Source organism: Dasypus novemcinctus, chromosome 12 (genome assembly GCF_030445035.2).
Source record: "Dasypus novemcinctus isolate mDasNov1 chromosome 12, mDasNov1.1.hap2, whole genome shotgun sequence".
Lineage (NCBI taxonomy): Eukaryota > Metazoa > Chordata > Mammalia > Cingulata > Dasypodidae > Dasypus > Dasypus novemcinctus.
This window is the reverse complement of record NC_080684.1, coordinates 34,015,529-34,036,899: the sequence shown is the minus strand read 5'-3', so window position 1 is coordinate 34,036,899 and position 21,371 is coordinate 34,015,529. Positions and strand designations below refer to the sequence as shown.

The 21,371-nt window shown below is 52.6% G+C and overlaps 1 protein-coding gene across 1 annotated transcript; it reads right to left on the bottom strand.

Moving 5' to 3' along the window:
• Positions 1–9,478: 9,478 nt before the first annotated feature.
• On the bottom strand, positions 9,479–16,778 carry LOC101417720 (keratin, type II cuticular Hb1-like). The gene is made up of 9 exons (XM_004460950.1): positions 16,410–16,778; positions 14,083–14,291; positions 13,394–13,454; positions 12,192–12,287; positions 11,719–11,883; positions 11,301–11,426; positions 10,813–11,033; positions 10,136–10,167; positions 9,479–9,660 (listed from the first exon to the last, which is right to left on the bottom strand). Exons 1-9 carry the CDS (start codon positions 16,776–16,778, stop codon positions 9,479–9,481), a joined length of 1,461 nt encoding a protein of 486 aa, XP_004461007.1.
• Positions 16,779–21,371: the final 4,593 nt, after the last annotated feature.

The window sequence follows — 21,371 nt, the reverse complement described above, 5'->3', positions numbered from 1 at the left end:
ACTCAACCACTTGGTGCCCTTGTTTCACTCTGTTTCAAATAAACTCCTTGTAGCTAATCAAACTGGGTGCCTCGGAGTCTTGAAATTGCCAGTGCCCTCTGGTGGTAAGTGCTCCTTGCTGGAGATTTCCCCAGGACCCCTCCATCCATCTATGTACTTTTCAGTAGGTGAAAATGGCTGCAGCCAATGCTGCCCATCTGGCTTTGAGCAAACCAGGTCTTGGGGTAAACAAAGGAAGACTCCAGGAGGCAGGGAAGCTGTGGTGTCACGAGAGTCTCTAGGCCAAGGGTTTCTCACCTTTGGTGCTATTGACATTTTGAGCCAGATGATTCTCTGTTGTGGGGGCCTGTCCTGGGGAGTGCAGGATGCTTAGCAGCACCCCTGGCTTCTACCAATAGCACCCCCCCCAACTGAGACAATGAACATTGCTAAATGTCCCTTAAGCGCATTTCTGGAGAGGGAGGTGTAGAGGTGGGAAGAAGGGAGGCCTGTGGGAAAAGCAGTGTGGGGGAGAAGAACAACACATCAAGAATCAGGAGAAGCGGGTATTTCTCTGCAGAGTCTGGACTCTGCCATTTACCTAAAGTGTGACCTTGGGCAGGTCCCTGGGCTATAGAATGAAGGGGGTTGGACAATCGCATTCCTAAGGTGCCTTCTAGCTCCCCAAGTGAGATTAAATGTTTGAAAGGGCATTGTGATACAGATGTATATTTGAATGCTGGTTCCGCCATTTGCCAGTTTTGTAATTATGGGAAAATCATGAGTCCTTCATGTGTAAAACAGGATAATGACACCTACTTGATTATAAGGATGTTTTATATATCTGTACCATGAAAGTGCCCCACCCCCCATGTTTAGAACACTTTACTATTCTTCACGAATCTGTGGGCCGACTGGGCTATTCTTTTGCTTTACATGATGTTGTTTGGGGGGGCTAGGATGGCTGAAAGAGCCAAAAACTGGCCTTATTTGCATGGCTGGATTTGGTACTGGCCAGCCGGGGAATTCACTTGGGGCTGTTGTATTTGTCAAGGTCCAATCAGGAGACAGTAATTTGAAAAGAGAAAAAATTAGTTATTGGAGTACCTTGGGGTGTCCTGTAAAAAACAAGAACTCTGAAGAATGTAGGAGAGAATGGATATGGCTCAAGCGTTGAGCACCTGCTTCCCACACAGGAGGTTCTGAGTTTGGTCCCTGGTGCCTCCTAAAAACACAAACACAAACAACAAGCAAACAAATGAGAAAAACCAACTCAGGGGAGCTGATGTGGCTCAATGGTTAAGTGCTGGCTTCCCACATATAAGGTTTGGGGTTCAATGCCTGGTACCTAAAAAAAAAAAATAAGAAGAATGTAGGAACTGCAGATTAAGGAGCAGCCTCTGCCTCTAGGACTGAGATGGAGCACCCAAGAAAGAGGACCTCCAAGGACTGAAGTCCAGGTCTTATTGGAAAAGACTCATGGCTCATGGCAGAGAACTCACTATGGTGTTGTATTGGCAGAAATTGCTAGAAATCCACCCTCTTGGCTGCTGGTCATGAGGGTGCGTCTCCACCTTGGGACCACCTGTAAAGGGTATTGGGAAGCTGCTGGCCATAGTATGCTCTTGACCATTGCACACTGCAGAAGTGCAGCTGCCTGCACTGTAGGAGCTGGGTGTTACAGACGCTTCTGCACCATAGAAGCCAAGTGCTGGAGAAGCTGTGGGCACCGCGGTAACCTGCCAAGAGAAAACACTGAAACAGGAAAGAAAACCCCTTCCTCCTGCAATGTTGCTCCAGCACCATATGTTGACAAAGCTTAACCCTGTGCCAAAAAAGAAAAAATACCTAAAGAGCCCATCGAAATTTTCACAGAGCAGGCAATGAAGGGTGAATTTCCAGCTGAGAGACAATAAATTGGTAACTGACATGCAGATACCCTGATTATCTTCCATATGTGCCTTTTTCTTATGATGGTTGTGCTTACAGCCTGCCTGCTGGATTCCAAGAGGAAGGAAGGAAGCAGAAGCTGCCAGGCACTAAGCCTGGGCTAGGAAGTCCTGGAAGTTCACTTGCATCACATTCTATTGGTCGAAGCAGTCACAGGGCCACCCCAGATTCAAGGGCAGGGGAAATAGGCTTGCATGTACAAAGAGGGAAAGAATTGTTGGGGGGCCTTTGGCGACTAGCTCCCACAGTCCCTTTCTGGCCATGACGATTCACGATCCTCCCACGAACAGCATGTACTTCTCTCTCTCAGAATTCCCCAAAGTTTCATTCCATTCTGCCATCATTCTGAAGTCTAGAATCTTGCTGTTTGGATCAGATCCAGGTATAGATGATTCTCTTTGGTGCAGCTCCTCCATCCTCCATTATGGCTCTACTCTATCTGAAGAACTGTGAATTCAAAAGACAATTTTTCTATGCCCCCTACATCCATTGTACAGTGGTGAAGTAGGGATAGGAAAATTTGGAGGCACAGAGCAATCACTGATTCATAACAACATACAGCCAGGCATACCTTTTTAATTCCTTCTGTTCTTGGAAGCAGAGAATACATTTGTTCCCTGAAAGTGGCTTTTCTCAGCTCTTGGATTTACCCTTTGGGATTCTGGCTCCTCTTTCTGAGTCATCCTTTCTTTCCCATGAGAAAGGGCTCATGTTTGCAGCTGAGGCATTCCTTTGCCTGTTTCCTGTCTGTAGGAGGTTAGGGGTCCAGAGCCTGTTTCCATTTTGAACTGTCTCTAATTATTTCAGTTCCAGCTGCTATAATTCCTTAAAAAACTTTGTGGGGTTCAGGTGTGTCAAATTTTAATAGACTCCCCCCCCCCCAGCATGGGACATGACTCCCGGGGATAAGCCTCCCTGGTGCTGAGGGATTACTACCAAGTACCAGCTGATGATGTAACTAGAAAATGACCTTGAATAAAAGGGTCAACTCAGACCAGTAGAATATCTCAGTCTACATATAATACCAGGAGTTAAAAATGCTTTTTGACATGAATAAAAGAGGGAAATGGAAAGGACAAATGAGTTTATATTGCTATGAGTCTCCAAAAAGAGCCTGGAGGTTATCAGAGGGGTTGCCTTTATGCATACTTCAGCAGAGTCCCAGAGACAGCTAAAGTAGATACAACCCCAGGTATTGGTTCTTCTGAGGGCTACAGAGACCCACAGGTTTTATGGTCATGGCAGATGGAGTTCAGTGCCATCTCAGTTGGCACTACTTTGGAGTTTGTGTTTCTGTGTGAGAGCTGGACTCAGATGTGATCTTTGTTCACAAGCCCTCTCCTGTTACTTTTACCGGATCTGTAGTTGGTGCTGGGGTTTAGTGTATACCCAGGGGACCTGAATCTCTGGACTGACCATGTGATAGCCAGGCCCTGAGCCTCAACAGACTTGCAACTCCTACACTCTGGTTTATTGGACTTACCCCACTCAGCTAACATGGAGGTGAAGAAGGTCAACCACCACACCAGGGAGCCAAGAGTGCCTACAACTGCAAGCAGGAGAATTGCATCCATCATCCATGTGGAAATCTAAGCCCCCTCTTGATGTAGATGTGGAGTGGACACAACCATTCCAGGGTCCACAGGATGGAGGAATAGAGTATGGATTAGAGTGGACTTACTGATATTCTATTCATGAAACTACTGTGATTAGTAATCGAAGAAAATGTGGCATTGGTGTGGAGAAAGTGGCCACGGTGGCTGCTGAGGGTAGGGAGTGGGAGGAAGAGATGAGATGTGGGGGCATTTTCGGGATTTGGAGTTGTCCGGGGTGGTGCTGTGGGCACAGTTACTGGACATTGTATGTCCTCCCATGGCCCACTGGGTGGACTGTGGGAGAGTGTGGGCTATGGTGTGGACCATTGACAATGAGGTGCAGCAGTGCTCAGAGATGTATTCACCAAATGCAATGAATGCCTCATGATGACGGAGGAGGTTATTGTTATGGGGGGAGGAGTGGGGTGAGGGGTGTGGGGGATTATGGACTTCATATTTTTTTGAATGTAACATTAAAAAAATAAATAAAGACAAAAAAAGGTAAAAAATTTTTTTAATAGACCCCATTACAGAAAAGTCATACCCACAAATTGCTTTGAGAAGGCCCCTCTCATTCTAGGGCTTAGGAGTCCCAGACGTTCACTTCTACCACATTGCATTGTTAAAGCAGTCACAGGGCAATCCCAGAGTCAAAGGGAGGGGAAATAAACTCTATTTCTTTTTTTTTTTTAATATGTTTTTAATTTATTTTAAAAGATTCATAGATCACACAAAATGTTACATTAAAAAATAGAAGAGTTTCCCATATACCCCATTTTTCCCACATTAACAACTTCTTTCATTAGTGTGGTACATTCATTGCAATTGATGAATACGTTTTAGAGCACTGCTATACAGCATGGATTGTAATTTACATTGTAGTTTACTCTCTCTCCCAGTCCATTCAGTGGGTTATGGCAGGATATATAACATCCTGCATCTGTCCCTGCAATATCATTGAGGACAACTCCAAGTACCGAAAATACCCTCATATCATACCTCCTTTTTCTCTCTCCCTGTCTTCAGCAACTCCTGTGGCCACTGTCTCAACATCAATGGTATAATTTCTTTCATTGCAGGTAGACTCCACTTCTTTTTTTTCCTCTATTAGTAGTCACAAAATTTTATAGTAGAATATCAGTAAGTCTGCTCTAATTCATATTTTATTCCTCCATTCTGTGGGCCCTGGGATATATTTTAGAGGGGGCTTAGATTCCAGATGGATGATGGATGCAATTCTGCTTGCAGTTGTAGGCACTCTCAGTTCCCTGGTGTGGTGGTTGACCATCTTCACCTCCCTGTTAGCTGGCCTGCGTAAGTCCAATGCACCAGAGAGTATAGACTCCAGTTCTTGATGTGAGGAGTGGCTTGCACAGAGAATGGAAGAATTGTTGGGGAATATTTCTGAAGATAATGACTACAGGAGTATGAAATGAGAGAATACAAATAAAAGTTTAGAATATAATGTGGCATATAATAGTAAAACATTACTACCTATTATTATTATAGTTGTTATTATTCATAACAGCACAGCACCCCTAGCCTCTGCATAGCAGGAGGCAGAGTGGGTGATAGATAAAGACTGGAAGCCTGGATGGAGTATTAGGTGCTTGTCTGGTTCCTTGAGTGTGTGTGTGGTTAACCAGTTCACCTTTTTTTTTTTAATTAAAGTTAATAGATCACAAGGAATGTTAAATTAAAAAACATAAAAAACAAGAAACATAAGAGGTTCCCATATAACCCACTCCCCACCCCCACCACATCATTTTTGTAAATTGTATTTTTTTGAAGATATATGCATCACACAAAAAAACATTACACTAAAAAATATAAGAGGTTCCTGTATACTCCCCTCCCCCCAGCTCACTTTTTTGAACTTCAGTTTGTTTACCTATGTGGTGGGGGATTCTACCTGCCCACTGAATGAGCACAGGTTTCGGCTGGTGTGAGGATCAGGGCAGGGGCTGAGGGTATTGTCACTTTGGATATTGCCATTTGTGGCAGTTTGGTACTATTTATAAATTCCAAAAGATAATTGATGATGTTTGTAAACTGGTCTGTTCTTCTGAATGGGAGACCCTTTGGTTGTATTGGATTCAGCTGAAAGCTTTGATTCAATTATATTAAGATTAGGGATTTGATTCAACCATGTCATTAGGCATGAGCCCCTGCCCACTTGGTGGGTGGATTAAACAGAGTCTTACATGGAAGAAGATGCAGGAGAAGGAGGCACACAGAGTAAGACATGGCAGAGGAGAGAACAAGTTTTGATGCTGGAGCCGGGGGAGAGCTGAGCCCTTTGCCTGATAGTTTACAGCTGACCTTGTGAAGAGACCAGAGCAGGCGAGCCCAGAAGGAATAAGGCCCAGGAAGAGAGACGAGCCTCATGCCACCCTACAGCTGAGACTGGAAGGAGCTGGGACCACGGAGCCTTAAGAGGAAGAGGGAAGGCTGAACCCTCGCAGACATTGTCCACCATCTCACTTCAATACAGGGCAAACGACTTTGGGAGAGAAACCAAACCTTGAGTTGGACTCTTTAGGTAGGGCTTTGCAACTGCGAGTGTTTACCCCAAATAAACACCCCTTTATAAAGCCAACAGATTTCTAGTCCCTTTGCATCAGCACCCTCTTGGCTGACTAATACCCCATCACTTCGGATATTGGCACTGCCACACTTGGGCTCATTGCAGGCCTGCCAGTCCATAGACGTCTGGTAACCACCTAGCTGGTGTTCGTCAGAGGCGGGCAGGAACCCTCCAGGAACAGGGCCTCCTGCTGAGGGAGGAGGGGCTCTCGGGGAAGGGTAGAAGGCCTGGTTAACGGGCCATCCCTTCTACCTCTGTAAGAGGACGGGAAGAGCGCTTGAGGGAAGCAGGCTAAGAAATGACCTTGGAAGAGAAGGTTTAATGGTGAAGAACTGGGGTTGGGGGAGAGTGTAGAAAGGAAGGATTTAAGCTTTTAAGGGCGCTGGAGAGCAGCTCCCTGTTTTCCCCCAGCCTTCCTGAACTTTGAGAGTTCCTGACGTTTCCATGCTCTTTCATCAAACCTCACCTTCTCATCGGCTACTTCCCATCTCTTTCTCTCTGGTTAACTTCTTCCTTAGGTTTGTTTTGTGCTGTAAAATGTAAGCTTCTCAGGAAACACACATTTGCAACTACTTTCTTCACTTATTTGAACCCAAGCTCCTGTAACAGTTTTGGTTCAGAGAAGGTGTTCAATAACGGCTTGCATGATTGAATAAATGAACTTCTCCTCTTCCTTCAGGTCTCAGTGTCAATATTACTTCCTCCAGAAAGCCTTCCTGGTCAATAATCCTCCAGCTATCCTCATTTTCTCCCAGCAGCAAGGGCCAGAGCTCTTTACAGCCACTCCTCTCCTTCATGGAGAGGTGGCAGAGAAAGTGGGGGCTCAGAGACTCAGCATAGCAGTTGCCAACAGATGGAGAATGTGCAACTTCAGTCTTGCCTGGTCCCTTGAGCTGACTGGGTGGAAGGTGTGTCACCTCCAGAGGCGTGGAGTCACCCTGGGGTCTCCCAGGCTGCACTCCAGTGGCCTTCCAAGGCTGGCAATCCTTAGGGTATCTGCCTTAAGTCCTTGGGAGGGGAGTGTTAATACCCCAGATTAGAGCCCAGACACTTCTCAAAAGGGTCAGAACTGAAAGGTCCCCTCAAGAACCTCTGGCCCAAAGACACCTGCCCCCTGCACCCCTCCCCCATTTTAGCAGGTGTTCAGTGGATCTTTTTTTTTGAGGTACTGGGGCCAGATATTGAACCCGGGAACTTGTCTGTGGGAAGTCAGTTCTCAATCACTGAGCCACATCAGCTTCCCTGAGTTTTTTTTTTCTTCCCATTTGTTTGTTTTTAGGAGGGTCCGAACCTCGGACCTCCCATGTGGGAAGCAGGTGCCCAACTGCTTGCCAACATCCCACTCCCTGTTCAGTGCATCTGGAACCAAAGTCAGGGAGGAAAGTGGGTGGGCAATGGGATGGGTTAATCATGTTTAAAAGCAGTGGGAACCCCTGAAAGAGCAGACTGGTGATTTACAAAGCGCTCTCTTGGAGCTGCTGTGGAGAGGACTGGAGGGAGAACTGCAGCTAAGACGGTGGAGGCCAGAGCGTGGGGAGGAGCAGTGGGGGGAGGAGGGAGAGATGGCTTGCGAAGGTGTTTAGGAGGTAGAGAAGGAAGGCACGTGGGTGAGCTGGTTTTGAGGGAGACGATGCAGGAACGTATACACGTAGGCTCTGGTTTGCCCAACACAGCCATGCCCACGGTGGGGTTGTGAGGGTGGGGGGCAGTGAGTGAAGCCTGGGGGTCTGGCGGGTGTGCAGGTCTCCAGGCCTCTCCGGTGGGGGTCCGCGGTAGGGCCTAAAGTTGGGGTGTGCGATCCTGGCCGGGGGAGAGGCACCAGGACGCTGCACATGGTGGGAGGCTCTTAACCAGGGGGTGGGGGGTCCCGACTTCCCAGGGAGACCTGCAGAGGCGGGAGAAGGGCCCCAGGGTTCTTCAGGGTAGGAGGGGAGGTCGTGTGGGGCAGGGGTTGAGCCGGGGAGCAGGACCCATGGGAGGTGCTCCGAGTTGCTGGGAGGCTGGCCTGGGGGAGCTGGTGTGAGGGACCCAAGACTCAGGGGCCAGGAAGTGGGAGGGAGAGCAGGTGACAGGGGACAGAGGGGACCTGGGTGTGGAGCCTGCAGGGCCCTAGGGGGCCTGGAGGCTCTGGGAGGGGCGAGGGAAAGGGGCGGGGTCCTCCCAGGAGAGCTGGGCGAGGTGGGGAGGGGCTGGAGGAGGGTGTTCAGCGAGGGCGCAGGGGTAGGGCTGGGCAGAGCGGGGAATGCGGAGGGCCAGGGAGGAGGGAGACGAGCTGCCCGGCCAGGAGCCGGGCTGGGGCCTCGGATGGACGAGCCCAGGCCTTGTTCTTTGAGAGTGGGGTCAGGGGCTTCTCACAGTCGGCCTCCCGAGAGTGCTCCAGAGCAGGGGAGCAGGAGGTGAGCCGTGGTGGGGGCACTGGAGCCATCTGAGCCTTGGGATTGAAGCTTGGAGGTGTGAGGGGATGAGGCAGCGTGCGGGGGAGCCAGGAGCGTGGACCGTGTCCTCTTACCAGCTCCAGGACTTTTGAGAAGGCTGTGTGTGCAGGGAGGTGGGGAGGAGGCTGGGGTGTGCGTGGGCAGCAAGGGCCTCATCTCCCCATGTTTGACAGACGGCAGGGCAGGACAACGGGAACGGGCGAGGCGGGGCCCAGACCCACACATGGGGCGCGTGTGGTGGGCGGGGGCAGAGCGAGCGAGTGCCGCAAATGCAAGTGGTGTGTGCGGGGCCAAACCACACACACACCATGTACACGTTGCCTTCCGGCAGATCTGGCCTCCCTCTGGTTCCCTGCAGAACCGCTTGGAGGAACAAGACCCCAGAATACCCCAGGCCAGCAGGTGCGACTTAGGTGGGGGGTGCCGTGAGCGCTGTCAGCCCTGCCCTGGCTGGGGGCAGAGGGTGCTATTTGGGGGCAGGGCCTGCAGGTGTCCAGGCTGAGGACAGGCCAGAGGGACCCTAGTCTCAGGCCATCTTGCCGGGCTGCGGTTCCCACTAGTCGGTGGACCTCGGGCTCACTTTAAGAAAGCAAGACATTGTAGCACAGAAAGCAGGTCCCCACTTTATTAGAAAATTGGGAGACAAGAGGCCAGCGAGGCGTGGGGGGTGGGAGAAGACAGGACAGGTGGGCAGTGCTCCTTTAGGGAAGGAGAGCCCTTCTTCCTGGGAGGGTCTCCAGGAGGGAAGGCATGGGGTCCATTCCCAGGCAGCAGGCCCCTTTCCAGGACAGGATGAGGGGCCGAAGGACAGGAGCTGGGTGGTGTATTCTCAGAACACGCGGGGAAAGCTACCGAGGCGCCGGGCTGCTCAGCTGGGGCGGGGTGGCGGTGTCTGGCAGGTTGGCGGGCTTCCCTGGCTCGGGCGGGGCAGCCTAACACCTCCTGGGGCGGCAGGAACCGCCGCGGGTGCTGAGCTGGCCGCAGGGAGCGCAGGCCCCGGTGCTCACTACCAGGTTCCCGCCGCAGGGGGCGCTGCAGACGCTGCCCGTCACAGGCCGGGAGCCCGACACGAAGAGGTCGCCGCAGGCCACCCCGCCGCGGGAGCTGCTGACGGCTGCGGGAGGAGGAGAGGGTCAGGAGGTCTGCTGGGGCCCACGTGTCCCGCCACCTCCCGGCGGCCGCTGACTCGTCCAGCCCTCCAGGGAAGGACGCGGAGGCTGCGGTTCTGGTTCTGAAGGCGCGGAGGGCGCGCCAGCCTGCGAGTCAGGAGACCTGGCTTCTGCTCCTGGTTCTCTCTCAAGCCTTGGGCCGCAGTTTCCTCGTCTACACGAGGTGGGGATTGTACGGAGCAACATCTGCCGTCCCTACCGGCCCAGACATTTGATTCTCCTTCCCTCTCCAACCCCAGTCACGCTATGAGGTTTCTCCTGCAAGCCAACCCCAGTCTCTCCTGCTGCACAAACGACCGACTCCCTTCTACTGGGGCAATTGTTGGAAACACCCCGCCCAGTGTCTCTATACGCTCATAGCCAGGAATCCTTGTTGTTGCCCCATCTAAATTTTTCCTTTTCAGGGCTCAAGCTACTTACAGACATTCACGGCTCCCACACCTTCACACAGCCTGAGTGGAGAGAAGGTGAGAAAGGAGAAAGAGAAGAAAGGTCAGAAAGAGATTCTCAAATTTCACCTGGCCACTGAAACGGGCCATCTCAAGGCTATTTCTGGTCTATGTTTATGCCATTGTGTGACTTAGAAAAAGGTGCCTTTTCAGGCAGCTGCAGCCATGCCAGGCCACACTATTCTGGCAAGCAGAGTATGGCTGGATTTCAGCTCGGTTTGCCCTCCAGCTGGCTGCCTTTTTAAGCAGTGCACAGACTGAACAACGATATCTGACAGACCTGGATGAGCTCAGCTTTAGGGAAGGGAAGGTGCTCTCGGGCAGTTGCGTGAGGCTAGGGTCAGAGTCTGGCCACCCTAGGCAGGGTGATTTCCTAGGAACCAAGTGGGGAGTGGATCTTGGAAGAGTGAGGATGTTTTGGACTGAGAGGCAGGATACCTAGGTTCAAATCCTGGCAGGGCCTATGCTCTCTGGGACTCTGGACACTGTAGTGGCACTGGCCTTGGTTTCTCCTCTGTCTGCGATCCAGTCCTCTGAGACTGGATCAACAAAATTAAGAGTCTAGATGGGGCCAGTTTTTAGACTGAGTTGGAGATATGCAGGGATCAAGGGAGCTGTGTCTGTGCAAGCAGCTGGCTTGCAGCCCACCTGTGCTCCTCGCCCTCCAGCAGGCGCCGGTAGGTGGCGATCTCGACGTCCAGGCCCAGCTTGGAGTTCATCACCTCCTGGTACTCCTTGAGCAGGCAGGCCATGTCCTGCTTGGCCTTCTGCAGGGCGCCCTCCAGCCCCGCCAGCTTGGCCTTGGCGTCGGCGAGGGCCGCCTCGCCCTGCTGCTCAGACTGGGTCACCGCGGCCTCCAGCTTGGCATTCTGGGGTCCCAGAAAGAATAAAGAAGGTAATGGTCTTAGGGCTTCTATCTGGCCTCTGGACTTGTCCAGTCTCTCCCACCTGGCTGGGAAGACCCCAGCAAAAGGGCCTACTTGCCTATGTCTTCCGGGTTGCCCTGAGAAAACCAGGGACTCAAGTCAGGTAAATGGGCTGGAGAATGAATGGGATTTCCAGATTGTGCACACACCGGTTGTGTGGCCCTGGGTAAGCCCCCAGCCACTCTGGTCGTGGACACAACAGACGCATACCTGGCACTTGGCATTCTCCACCTCGGCCGTCAGCCTCTGGATCATGCGGTTCAGCTCGTTGATCTCCTCCTTGGTGCGGCGCAGGGTCTCCCCGTGGCGGATCACCGTGGCCTTCATCTCCTCGCACTGGGGAGAGGCAGAGATGCTCGTGGGGCACAGGATGGAACATCCCAACCATGCAGGACACCACACATAATTGTGCAGGTTATGCAGTGCTCAGCCTGCTCAACGACACGTAGCAGTCCTGCTCAGGCCAACCCAACCTGCTGTCTGCCTTTACCTACACATCCCTAAAAGGACTCTGCACAATCATCTTCAGCAACAGAATCCCCAGACAACAGAAGCCGTTTCTAGTATACACTCTGCCTCGCTCCCAGCTCCACATCTAGAAAAAACGTGTCCTGGGCCACTCGCTCACCTTGCTGCGGTACCAGGCCTCGGCCTCAGCCCGGCTGCGGCTGGCGATGTCGTCGTACTGAGCCTTGATCTCGGCCACGATGGAGTCCATGTTCAGGTCCCGGCTGTTGTCCATCTTGACAATGACCGAGGTGTCTGAGATGTGGGAGTGGAGGACGCGCATCTCCTGGTGGGGGTGGAAGGGTGGCCGGAGCTTCCTTCAGACCAGAGCCCCCCGCCCTGAGCCCACCTCTCAGCCCTTCCCTGCTCGCTTCTCCAGTGCCCCCTGTTTTAATCCACGGGGGGGGTCCAGGACCAGAGTTGAGCTCTTGGTGATAACCGTCGTCATGGGAACCAAGAAGGGCCCTGGGCTCTGCGCTGCTGCCTGGGCTGCTCCCCTCGCCCACCCCCGGGAGCCCAGCAGCGGTGACGGCGGCCAGCCCTGCGGCGTGCGGCTCACACCCCCTCGTGGCCCCGCTGCCCCGTGCCCCTCACCTCCTCGTAGAGCCGGCGCAGGAAGTCGATCTCCTGGGTCAGGGCCTCTGCGTTGGCCTCCTGGTCTGACTTGTGCAGGTAGGCGCAGTCCACGTCCTAAAGGGACAGGGGGCCCAGGGTCTCACTGGGGGACAGCACACGCTCTCTTTCCCACCAGGGAGGGGCGCTCAGGCTGAGCAGCCTCCCCGGAAGCCCTCCTGAGCTGCTCCTTCCAGGGCCTGGTGGGGACCTTTAAGCAGTGCGAGAGCAAGAGGCAGGTCTGGGCAAGGGGGGACCCGGGGACCTGCAGGTTCTTCCCCAGCACCTGTGGGGTGACCCCTCTAGAACCCAAGTCTTAATCAGGGGTCCGTGGAAGGATTTCAGGTGGTCTGTGAGCCTGAATTGAAAAAAATCAACTTACTATCTTTATTTTCTCTGACCTCTAACTAAACTCTAGCATCTCCTTCACTTAGGAATGTCAGCAATAAATTATAGTAGTTCTCATTTCATATCACATTACAGTTGTTGCATATCTCAAAAATTCACTTACAGGAAGCGGATATGGCCCAATGGATAGGGCTTCCGCCTACCACATGGGAGGTCCAGGGTTTGATCTCCAGGGCCTCCTGACCCATGTGGTGAGCTGGTCCATGCACAGTGCTGATGGGCACAAGGAGTGCTGTGCCATGCAGGGGTGTCCCTCGTATAGGGGAACCCCACACACAAGGAGTGCACTCCGTAAGGAGAGCTTCCCAGCATGAAAAAGTGCAGCCTGCCCAGGAGTGGGGCCGCAAACACAGAGAGCTGATGCAGCAAGATGATGCAACAAAAAGACACAGATTCTGGGTGCCGCTGACAAGAATACAAGTGGACTCAGAAGAACACACAGCGAATGGGCAGAGAGAGCAGACAACTGGGGGGAGGGGCGAGGAAGGGGAGAGAGATTAATTAAAAATAAATCTTTAAAAAAAAAAATCGCTTACACTTATCTATACTTTGAAAGTATGGTAGCTGTCAGACCTGGCACGAGTTGAATGTCATAAAACGATCTGCTGCTACATTCTGAGAAGGGGTCTGTGGTTTTCACCTGACTGGCAAAGGAGTCCGTAGAATAAAAAAGGTTAAGAACCCCTGCCTTAGAGTCTCACTAAGACTTAGGATCTAGTGTAAAATGGGTCACTTTTAATGACGGCTTGGCACCTGAGTGTTCTTGGGTCACTCACCTTCTTCAGGGCCACAAATTCATTCTCAGCGGTGGCCCTTAGTGCCACCTCCTCTTCATACCTGGGGACAAAGGGGACGTGGCTCAGTGGCTACAACTTCAGTAGGCTGGGATTAGGGGAGAAAGGAGAGCAAGAAGGCCCGGACGAACAGGTTCCAGGGTTTGGTCTTTAAGAAGTGGTCGCAGAAGCAAGGAAGTGCTGGCCTAGAAGGGACCTTGGGGCCATCCCTTTCCTCTGGACACTCGAACTGACCGGTCACCCAGTGTGCTCCCTGTTTTTGGGGCTCTTGTTCCTGATGTGGTCCACTTTTGTGTAGGCGACCCCTCTGCTTCTGGGATGTACCTGCCCTGGTTCATGTGCCACCCAACCCCTTTCCCCACCTCCTTTCTTCTTCTTCTTTCCCAATCCCAGGGCCTAATGCCCATAGTAGATGCTATGTAGATGCTATAGTAGATGCTCAATGAAGGATAAATTATTGAAACAAACCCACTGTGATGAAGAGCATCTGGGACAGCTCAGAATCTCTCCAATGTTAATCCTTCCAGCCCAGAAAAGATCAGTTTTTCCATTTTCTCCTCCAAGCTGCTATTGCCCTTTTCTTCCTATTGGAGGTTCCTCCCTGGTCTACTCCATCCAACTTTAACTTAATCCCATTTGTTTTCTCCAAACATCATTCCCCACCCACTCACCTCTTCTTGTAGCCCTCCAGGGTCTCCTGCACGTGGTTCAGCTCGGAGGCCAGCCTCGCGCCGTCGGCCTCCACGCACTCGGCCTCGCGCCTCAGTGTCTCGATGTAGCCGTTGAAGAGCGGCTCCAGGTTGCTCTCGCAGCACTTGCGGTTCTGGTAGAACTGCCACTTGGTCTCCAGGAGCTTGTTCTGCTGCTCCAGGAAGCGCACCTGCCGCCCAGAGGCAGAGCCTGAGCATCTCTTTTTGCAAGACCGGAGGGCAGGAGGGAGCCCCCGCGCCAGGAACTGCGGGTCCCACACGCTCTGCCCAGTGTTCTCCCTGCCGAGCTCGGGTCACCTTTCTCAAAACCACCCCAGGCTCAGTCGTTTCACCCCTGGAAGCCACCTTCCATCTCTTCTAAAGCAAGCGCCACGGTGTCACAGAAAGCACGCCAAGCCAGCCTGCGTCTGGTCTCTGTTGCCACTTGTTACCAATGGGCGGTGGGCAGAGCGCTTAAAGTGGGGAGGTGACCGCTCACCTCCCAGGGTTCCTGTGAGCATCAAGGGAGCTTTGTACAGGAAAGCACCTGGCACTCCATGCCGTCGGGTGCTATTGTCAACACGAAAGCCAACAGTTTGATCTTTTTAGAGAGGACGACTATGAAAGTCGAAAAAGGAAGCATGCGCCAATTATTTAACTCCTACGACAGCAACGCAATTAGAGTAATAGTTGCCCTGCATTCCAATCCCCTCTTTTTTTACAGAGGAGGAAACGGAGGTTCAGGGAGGTTCCCTGACTGCCCAGGATTTAATAATGGCAGAGGAGGAACTCAGTCCCTGGCTGCTGCCCCACGGGGGTTTCCGCTTTCACTCTTTTTTTTTTATTTTTTATTTTTATTGACTTTGTAATAATATTACATTAAAAATATATATATGTGAGGTCCCATTCAACCCCACCCCCCCACCCCCCCTCTCCCCCCCAACAACACTCGTTCCCATCATCATGACACATCCATTGGATTTGGTAAGTACATCTTTGGGCACCTCTGCACCTCATAGACAATGGTCCACATCATGGCCCATACTCTCCTCCATTCCATCCAGTGGGCCCTGTGAGGATTCACAATGTCCAGTGATTACCTCTGAGGCACCATCCAGGGCAGCTCCATGTCCCAAAGACGCCTCCACCTCTCATCTCTTCCTGCCTTTCCCCATACCCATCGTCCACCATGTCCACTTTTCCCAATCCAATGCCACCTCTTCTATGTGGACCTTGGATTGGTTGTGTCCATTGCACCTCTATGTCAAGAGGAGGCTCAGATTCCACATGGATGCTGGATGCAATCCTCCCACTTTCAGTTGTAATCACTCTAGGCTCCATGGTGTGGTGGTTGTCCTTCTTCAACTCCATCTTAGCTGAGTGTGGTAATCGTAGACTTTCGGGCCTCCAGGAAGATTTCACATCCACCCCCCCTGCCGTGAGGTTGGTCTGCGCCCTGCCCCAGATCCCTTTGTTTAATAACTTTGCTCTGCCCCAGTTGGTCCTTTCTCATGGTAAGTTTGGCCTCTCATGCTGTTTGGAGTTTCAGACCGATTTTGTTTTTCAAAGGTTTTTAAATTGTTTTCTCTTTGTCCTTCTTGGTGGGTGTCTCTCCAGGTTGGCTCTGGCGGCCTCTCCCTCTGCCCTTGCCCCAGCCCCTCACACCTGGATCAGTGGGGGAGACAGCTGTGGACTTCAGCTGGACACTGACATCTGGCAACTCTGTCCAGACCACATACTTCCTGGCTCCCCAGGAGGCCCACAAGAATGGAGACGGTGTCGATTGCTCAGCCCTGGGTCCCAGCCTCCAGGACAGTGGCTTGGACAAACCGCAGTGGTCCCTGCTCCACCATCAGTGACCAAGTACCATATGGTATAGAAACTCCTCGGAGGGATCCACTAGATTCCCCGCCAGGAGTCGCTAGCTCACCAGCCCTGCCCTCGACGCAGGGAACACCTCCTTGCCATGTGAGCACTGCATTGGCTTCATTTAACACCTACTCGTCGGCGCTCGGCTCAGGAGGCTTCTTCTACCTTGTTCAAGCCAAGGATATTATCTCAAAGCACTAAAGGCTGTAGCTCTGCCCCAGCTCTGCTGAGGTTTTATTTTCATTTTTTCTTCCCCATCAAACTGGGAGCCTCTGATCCTATTCTTGTCCTTCTGTCTGTGTCCTAGATGGACAGGACTACTTTGTCTTTCAGACTGGGAGCTTCCATGGGCAAGTGCCCACCTCGGACTACCCCTTCAATGTCCAGCTCTGGCTGTGCATAGGGGTGGGGATTCAGGAAGGGTGTGATCAAGCACTCACCTTGTCGATGAAGGCAGCAAACCTGCTGTTGAGGCCCTTGATCTGCTCCTTCTCCTGGTGCTTCACGCCCTGCGCGCTGGGGTCGATCTCCAGGTTGAGGGGTGCCAGGAGGCTCTCGTTGACCGACACGCTGGTGATGCAGGGGGCGCTGGGCCCGCACACGCCGCCCGAGCGGTAGCCGAAGCTGCGGCCGCACGAGCCGGCGCGGAAGCCCCCGCAGACGCTGCGGCTGCCGAAGGCCCCAGTGAGGCCGCGGTAGCAGGAGACGCCGCGGTAGGGGGCGGCGGTGACGCAGCAGCGGCCAGGCCGGGGCCCGCAGGCCGAGGCGCAGCTGAAGGCGCTGCCAGCACAGTAAGATCCACAGGTCATGATGGAGGCGGGGAGGTCTCTAAACACCGGAGAAGTTGGCAGAGGAGAGAGCCAAAGGACTGTGCTCCCTGGGTGGTGGCAGGCCCTTTTATACACCAGGGACAGCTGGCCTTACAGGGGGGCAGCAGAGAGACAGACAATAGCTGCGTTTTATTGGCTTGGCATCACCCTGGCCTTTAAGAGCTAGCCTCTTCAGTATGGTTGGGTCAACAATTCCTGGCCACAGGCCCTGTTTCATCTTCAAAGCCCTTTATGGGCTTCATCATTACCTCTCCCAATGCCATTGTCACGGAAAATGGAGAAGGGAGAGGGGTTCTTGAACACATCAGCTGGATTCCAAGCTCTGGGTGCAGGACATGGGTGTGGTGACCTTGGGTCGAGCTTGTTCTCTGAAACTTTCTCTGGAAGGGACAGAGCTGGGATTCGAGGTTGTGGGGCTATGACCTGGCCTCAGGGTGGCCTGCGCCGAGGAAGGGGCTATGTCCTGAGCAGCCTCTTCCCGGCTTCCTTGCCTTCTCTCCATGTGCAAAGCATGTTCCGTTATTCACGGTCAAGGGCAACTTCTCTTATCTCATTCCTGCCCGGAAGTCTGGTCAGAGGTAGGAAGGAGTAGGGGTAGGGATTTGGGGGTGGGGCGGCATGGTCCCTGCACTTTGGGTATTCTTAGGATGACAGAAGCCATGGGATACCAGCTGGGACATGAGAGAAACTGAGTCACAGAGTTAGGTACAGAACCAGGGCAGTTCCTTGGAGCTCTGGGCATCATTGCCAGTGGGATAGGGAGTAGGGGTGGGGGTATGCAACACCCCCCAACCACAGGGCTTAACCAGGGAAGGCTTCTTAGAAGAAAGTGGTTTGAGGATTGGGGTGGCATGGGGACAGGGTTGGCAAGAGAGGCTATGTGCATTCATTTATTCATTCGTTCATTCCGTAAATGCTTATTAGAGCCCCTCTGGCTCTGGGGACCCAGCAGAGACGTGGGTGTGTGGAGGTGGGAGGGGGTGGCACGCACAAGGGGCTGCCGGCACTCGGCCCCTCGGGCAGGGAGAGAATCACAGGTAGAGGGGAGGCCCCCACAGTGCTCAGGCTGAGTGGGGGTCCCTCAGGGTCCCCGCAGGGAAGCTCAGTGACGGAATCTTGGTGTGTAGGTGCCCACTGGGGAAGAAGAAGGGTCCTGGGGGGGTGGGGGGGTGGGTGCCATCTGGAGCCCTGAAATGCCATCGCTCCCTCTCCTCTGAGACCCACCGCGTGAGAGAGGGGTGGGGACAGCACGGCTTCTTCCTAAAGCCAAGCTCTCCCAATGCGCCCCCTCACCCCTTTGGGCTGGGACGAGTCATGGTTCTGGTGGCTGCACGAGGGACGAGCGGGGGTCTTCCCTGGCCCACGGGCCCATAACCCCTTCCACGTCAGCACCCCACGCGTGCCTCCTGACGGCCTCTGCCTGAGGGTGACTCGCTGAGGACCTGCTTCCTGACCCGGCCACAGCCAAGCGCTGACCAGCCCTCCGTGCCTCCTGCCGGCACCCTCGCCTCTTGCCCTCCCCGTTCCTGCTCAGGGCGAGCAGACCAGTCGTCCAGGACAGTGGGGGTCTTGGGATATGGGGGAGGGGCCTGTTTGGTGGGGGGGCCTGAGGAAGGGCAGAGGACGGTGCTGTGCAAGTCTATGAGGGAGTCCCCACGGAAAGGGCTCCCGAGCCTTCCTCTCGGCCCTCGGGGCAGATTCCCACTGACTTCGGGCCCGGGGTGGGGTGTCTGAGGGGGTGGGCATAGGAGAGGACTTCTGGTGCGAGGGCCACGCAAGGGGCGAGGCTTGGGGTTCGGGTGTCTGATTGCTGAACGGCTGGTGGGGTTTTTGGAGCACCTCAGTGGGCGCCTTGGCTGGCCGGTACGCCCACAGGCTACGCCTCCGCTGGGTCAAACAGCGGCCAGGCATCCAAGAGACAAGCGTGTTTTTCTCTCGTCTCCTCTTAACCCTGGCACTGGCGAGCCCCTGGAAGGTTCTCAATACGTGCCCAATGATTACGTGAGATTTATTTTTTGGGAAAACGCGGAGAGACGCCAGGCAGTGAATCCTCCACGAAGCGTTTCTCTATCGGCGCCCCTGGTAACTGCTCCGCTGCCTTCTGTCTCGACCCAGAGTCCTCGGCGTCGCCCGGGACCCCTTCACTGAGGGCCTCTGTGTGGATGGGTGGGGGGAGCCAGGTTGTGCCCAGGTCTCTGTCCTGACGGGAGATGGTGGCAGTGCGGACTCTGGAGATAAAAAGACATCATCTGAAGCCCAGCTCTGCCACTTACTAGTTTTGTGATCTGGAGCAAGGTATGTTTCCTCCGTTCCCTTATTTGTAAAATACGAATGGCGACCCATGCCCTGCTGGGTTGTGGGGAGGGTGAAAGGAACGGGGAGCGTCTGGTGGCAGGAAGCCCCTCCCTTTCTCGGCCTCCCCCCATCCTCACCCCCACTCTGTACTGACAAGGTGGCCAGGTCGTGGTCACACGTCGCCGGCAGGGCCTCACAAAGGGGTAGGATGCGCTGGGCGGTGAGAGGCCAGGGGCTGCCTTGAAGAAGCAAGGCTGTCATCATCGCCACCTGCAAGAGCCTTAATTAAAACCCTCGTTGTAAACGGCCCAGAACAAAGAGAATTGCTGGCCTGGCTGGGAGGAGACCTGGTGACAAAGACAGGAAGCTGGTGAAGGGACAGCCGCAGCCCCAACACCTGTGCTCCAGGCTGAGATTGGTTCCTGCCCTGACCGGGGGCCTGGAAAGGCTCTGGCCGAGGCACAGGCTACTTTAGTTGCCAAGGCCTGTGCCCCAGGCTCTTCCTGGCTTGGACGGCCGCTGACTCGTGCCTGCTGTCTGGACAACCCGCTTGCCCCTTCGTCTGCTCTTCTAGGGGTGCCGCCACCTGGCCTTATTCATAACTGCGTTTCTCTGGTGGCTGCCTGCTTGTCTGCCTGGCTTACGACCCCATGGGTGCTCTGACTTTTGTTATTTCTTCTTGCCTTGATATTCATGGGCCTTTTAATTTTTGTTCCCTTTTGAAAAGTATATATATTTTGGAGCATATCATTCATACTTAAACATGCATAAATAATAAGTATATAGTAAATGTTGTGAAACAACAAAATAACATGCATAACATCCTACAGGGTCCCATACATCACCCCTCCATCAACACCTTGCATCGTTGTGAAGTATTTGTTACAAACTATGCAAGAGCATCATCAAAATATTACTACTAACTATAGTCCCTTTCTCACATTTGGTGTATTTTTCCCCCAACCCACCCTATTTTTTAAAAATAGATTTTTATTACAGAGAGGTTGTAAACTTACAAAACAATTAGGCACTTATGTAGAATTTCCATACAACACCACTTCACCAACAACACACCATTGTGGTGGAATATTTGTTACTAATTATGAGATAATATCATCAGACTGTTACCACCAAACATGGTTCATAGCGTACATTTGGCACACTTTTTCCATACCCCCTCATTATCAACACAGTACATCTTTGGCAGTGATGCAAGAATATTATAGCTTTGCTGCTAACCACAGTTCATAGGTCACTCCAGTTGTATTTTCCCCATGCTTCTCCACATTCCCAGTGCCTTGCCATAGTGATGTACATCCGCTCTAGCTCACAGAAGGACACCCTTGCATCTGTACCATCAACCACGATCCTCACCCACCTCTGGATTCACTATTATTCAGTCCCTAGATTATTCTCTAGCTTTCTTTCAATTCACATTTTCTTCCCCAGACTACCATTTCAGCCACAGTCCCATTTATAAACCAGTTGCTATTTACTATAATACATTACCATCAACTCTATCCATTTCCACACTTTTACAGTCAAGTTAATTAGAACTTCTAAATACATTAAGCATGAGTAGTTCTTCTCAACCCTCCTCTTATCTCCTAATAACCTATACTCTAGGTTTTTTTTTTTTTTTTAAAGATTTATTTATTTATTTAATTCCCCCCCTTCCCCTGGTTGTCTGTTCTCTGTGTCTATTTGCTGCGTCTTGTTTCTTTGTCTGCTTCTGTTGTCGTCAGCGGCATGGGAAGTGTGGGCAGCGCCATTCCTGGGCAGGCTGCACTTTCTTTCGCGCTGGGCGGCTCTCCTTAGGGGCGCACTCCTTGCGTGGGGCTCCCCTACGCGGGGGACACCCCTGCGTGGCACGGCACTCCTTGCGCGCATTAGCACTGCGCATGGGCCAGCTCCACACGGGTCAAGGAGGCCTGGGGTTTGAACCGCAGACCTCCCGTGTGGTAGACAGACGCCCTAACCACTGGGCCAAGTCCGTTTCCCTATACTCTAGGTTTTAACTCCTTGTGTTTATTCATCATATTTAGTTCATATTAATGAGAAATGTCTTTTTAAACCTTTTCCCATTTTTCATGTTTCTTTCATTATTATTTTTTTTAATTGTCTTTTTTTTAACATACAAAAGTCACACAAAAAAGTTATATTAAAAAATATAAGAGGTTCCCGTATACATCACATTCCCCCACTCCTCCCACATCAACAACCTCTTTCATCATTGTGGCACATTCATTGCATTTGGTGAATACATTTTGGAGCACT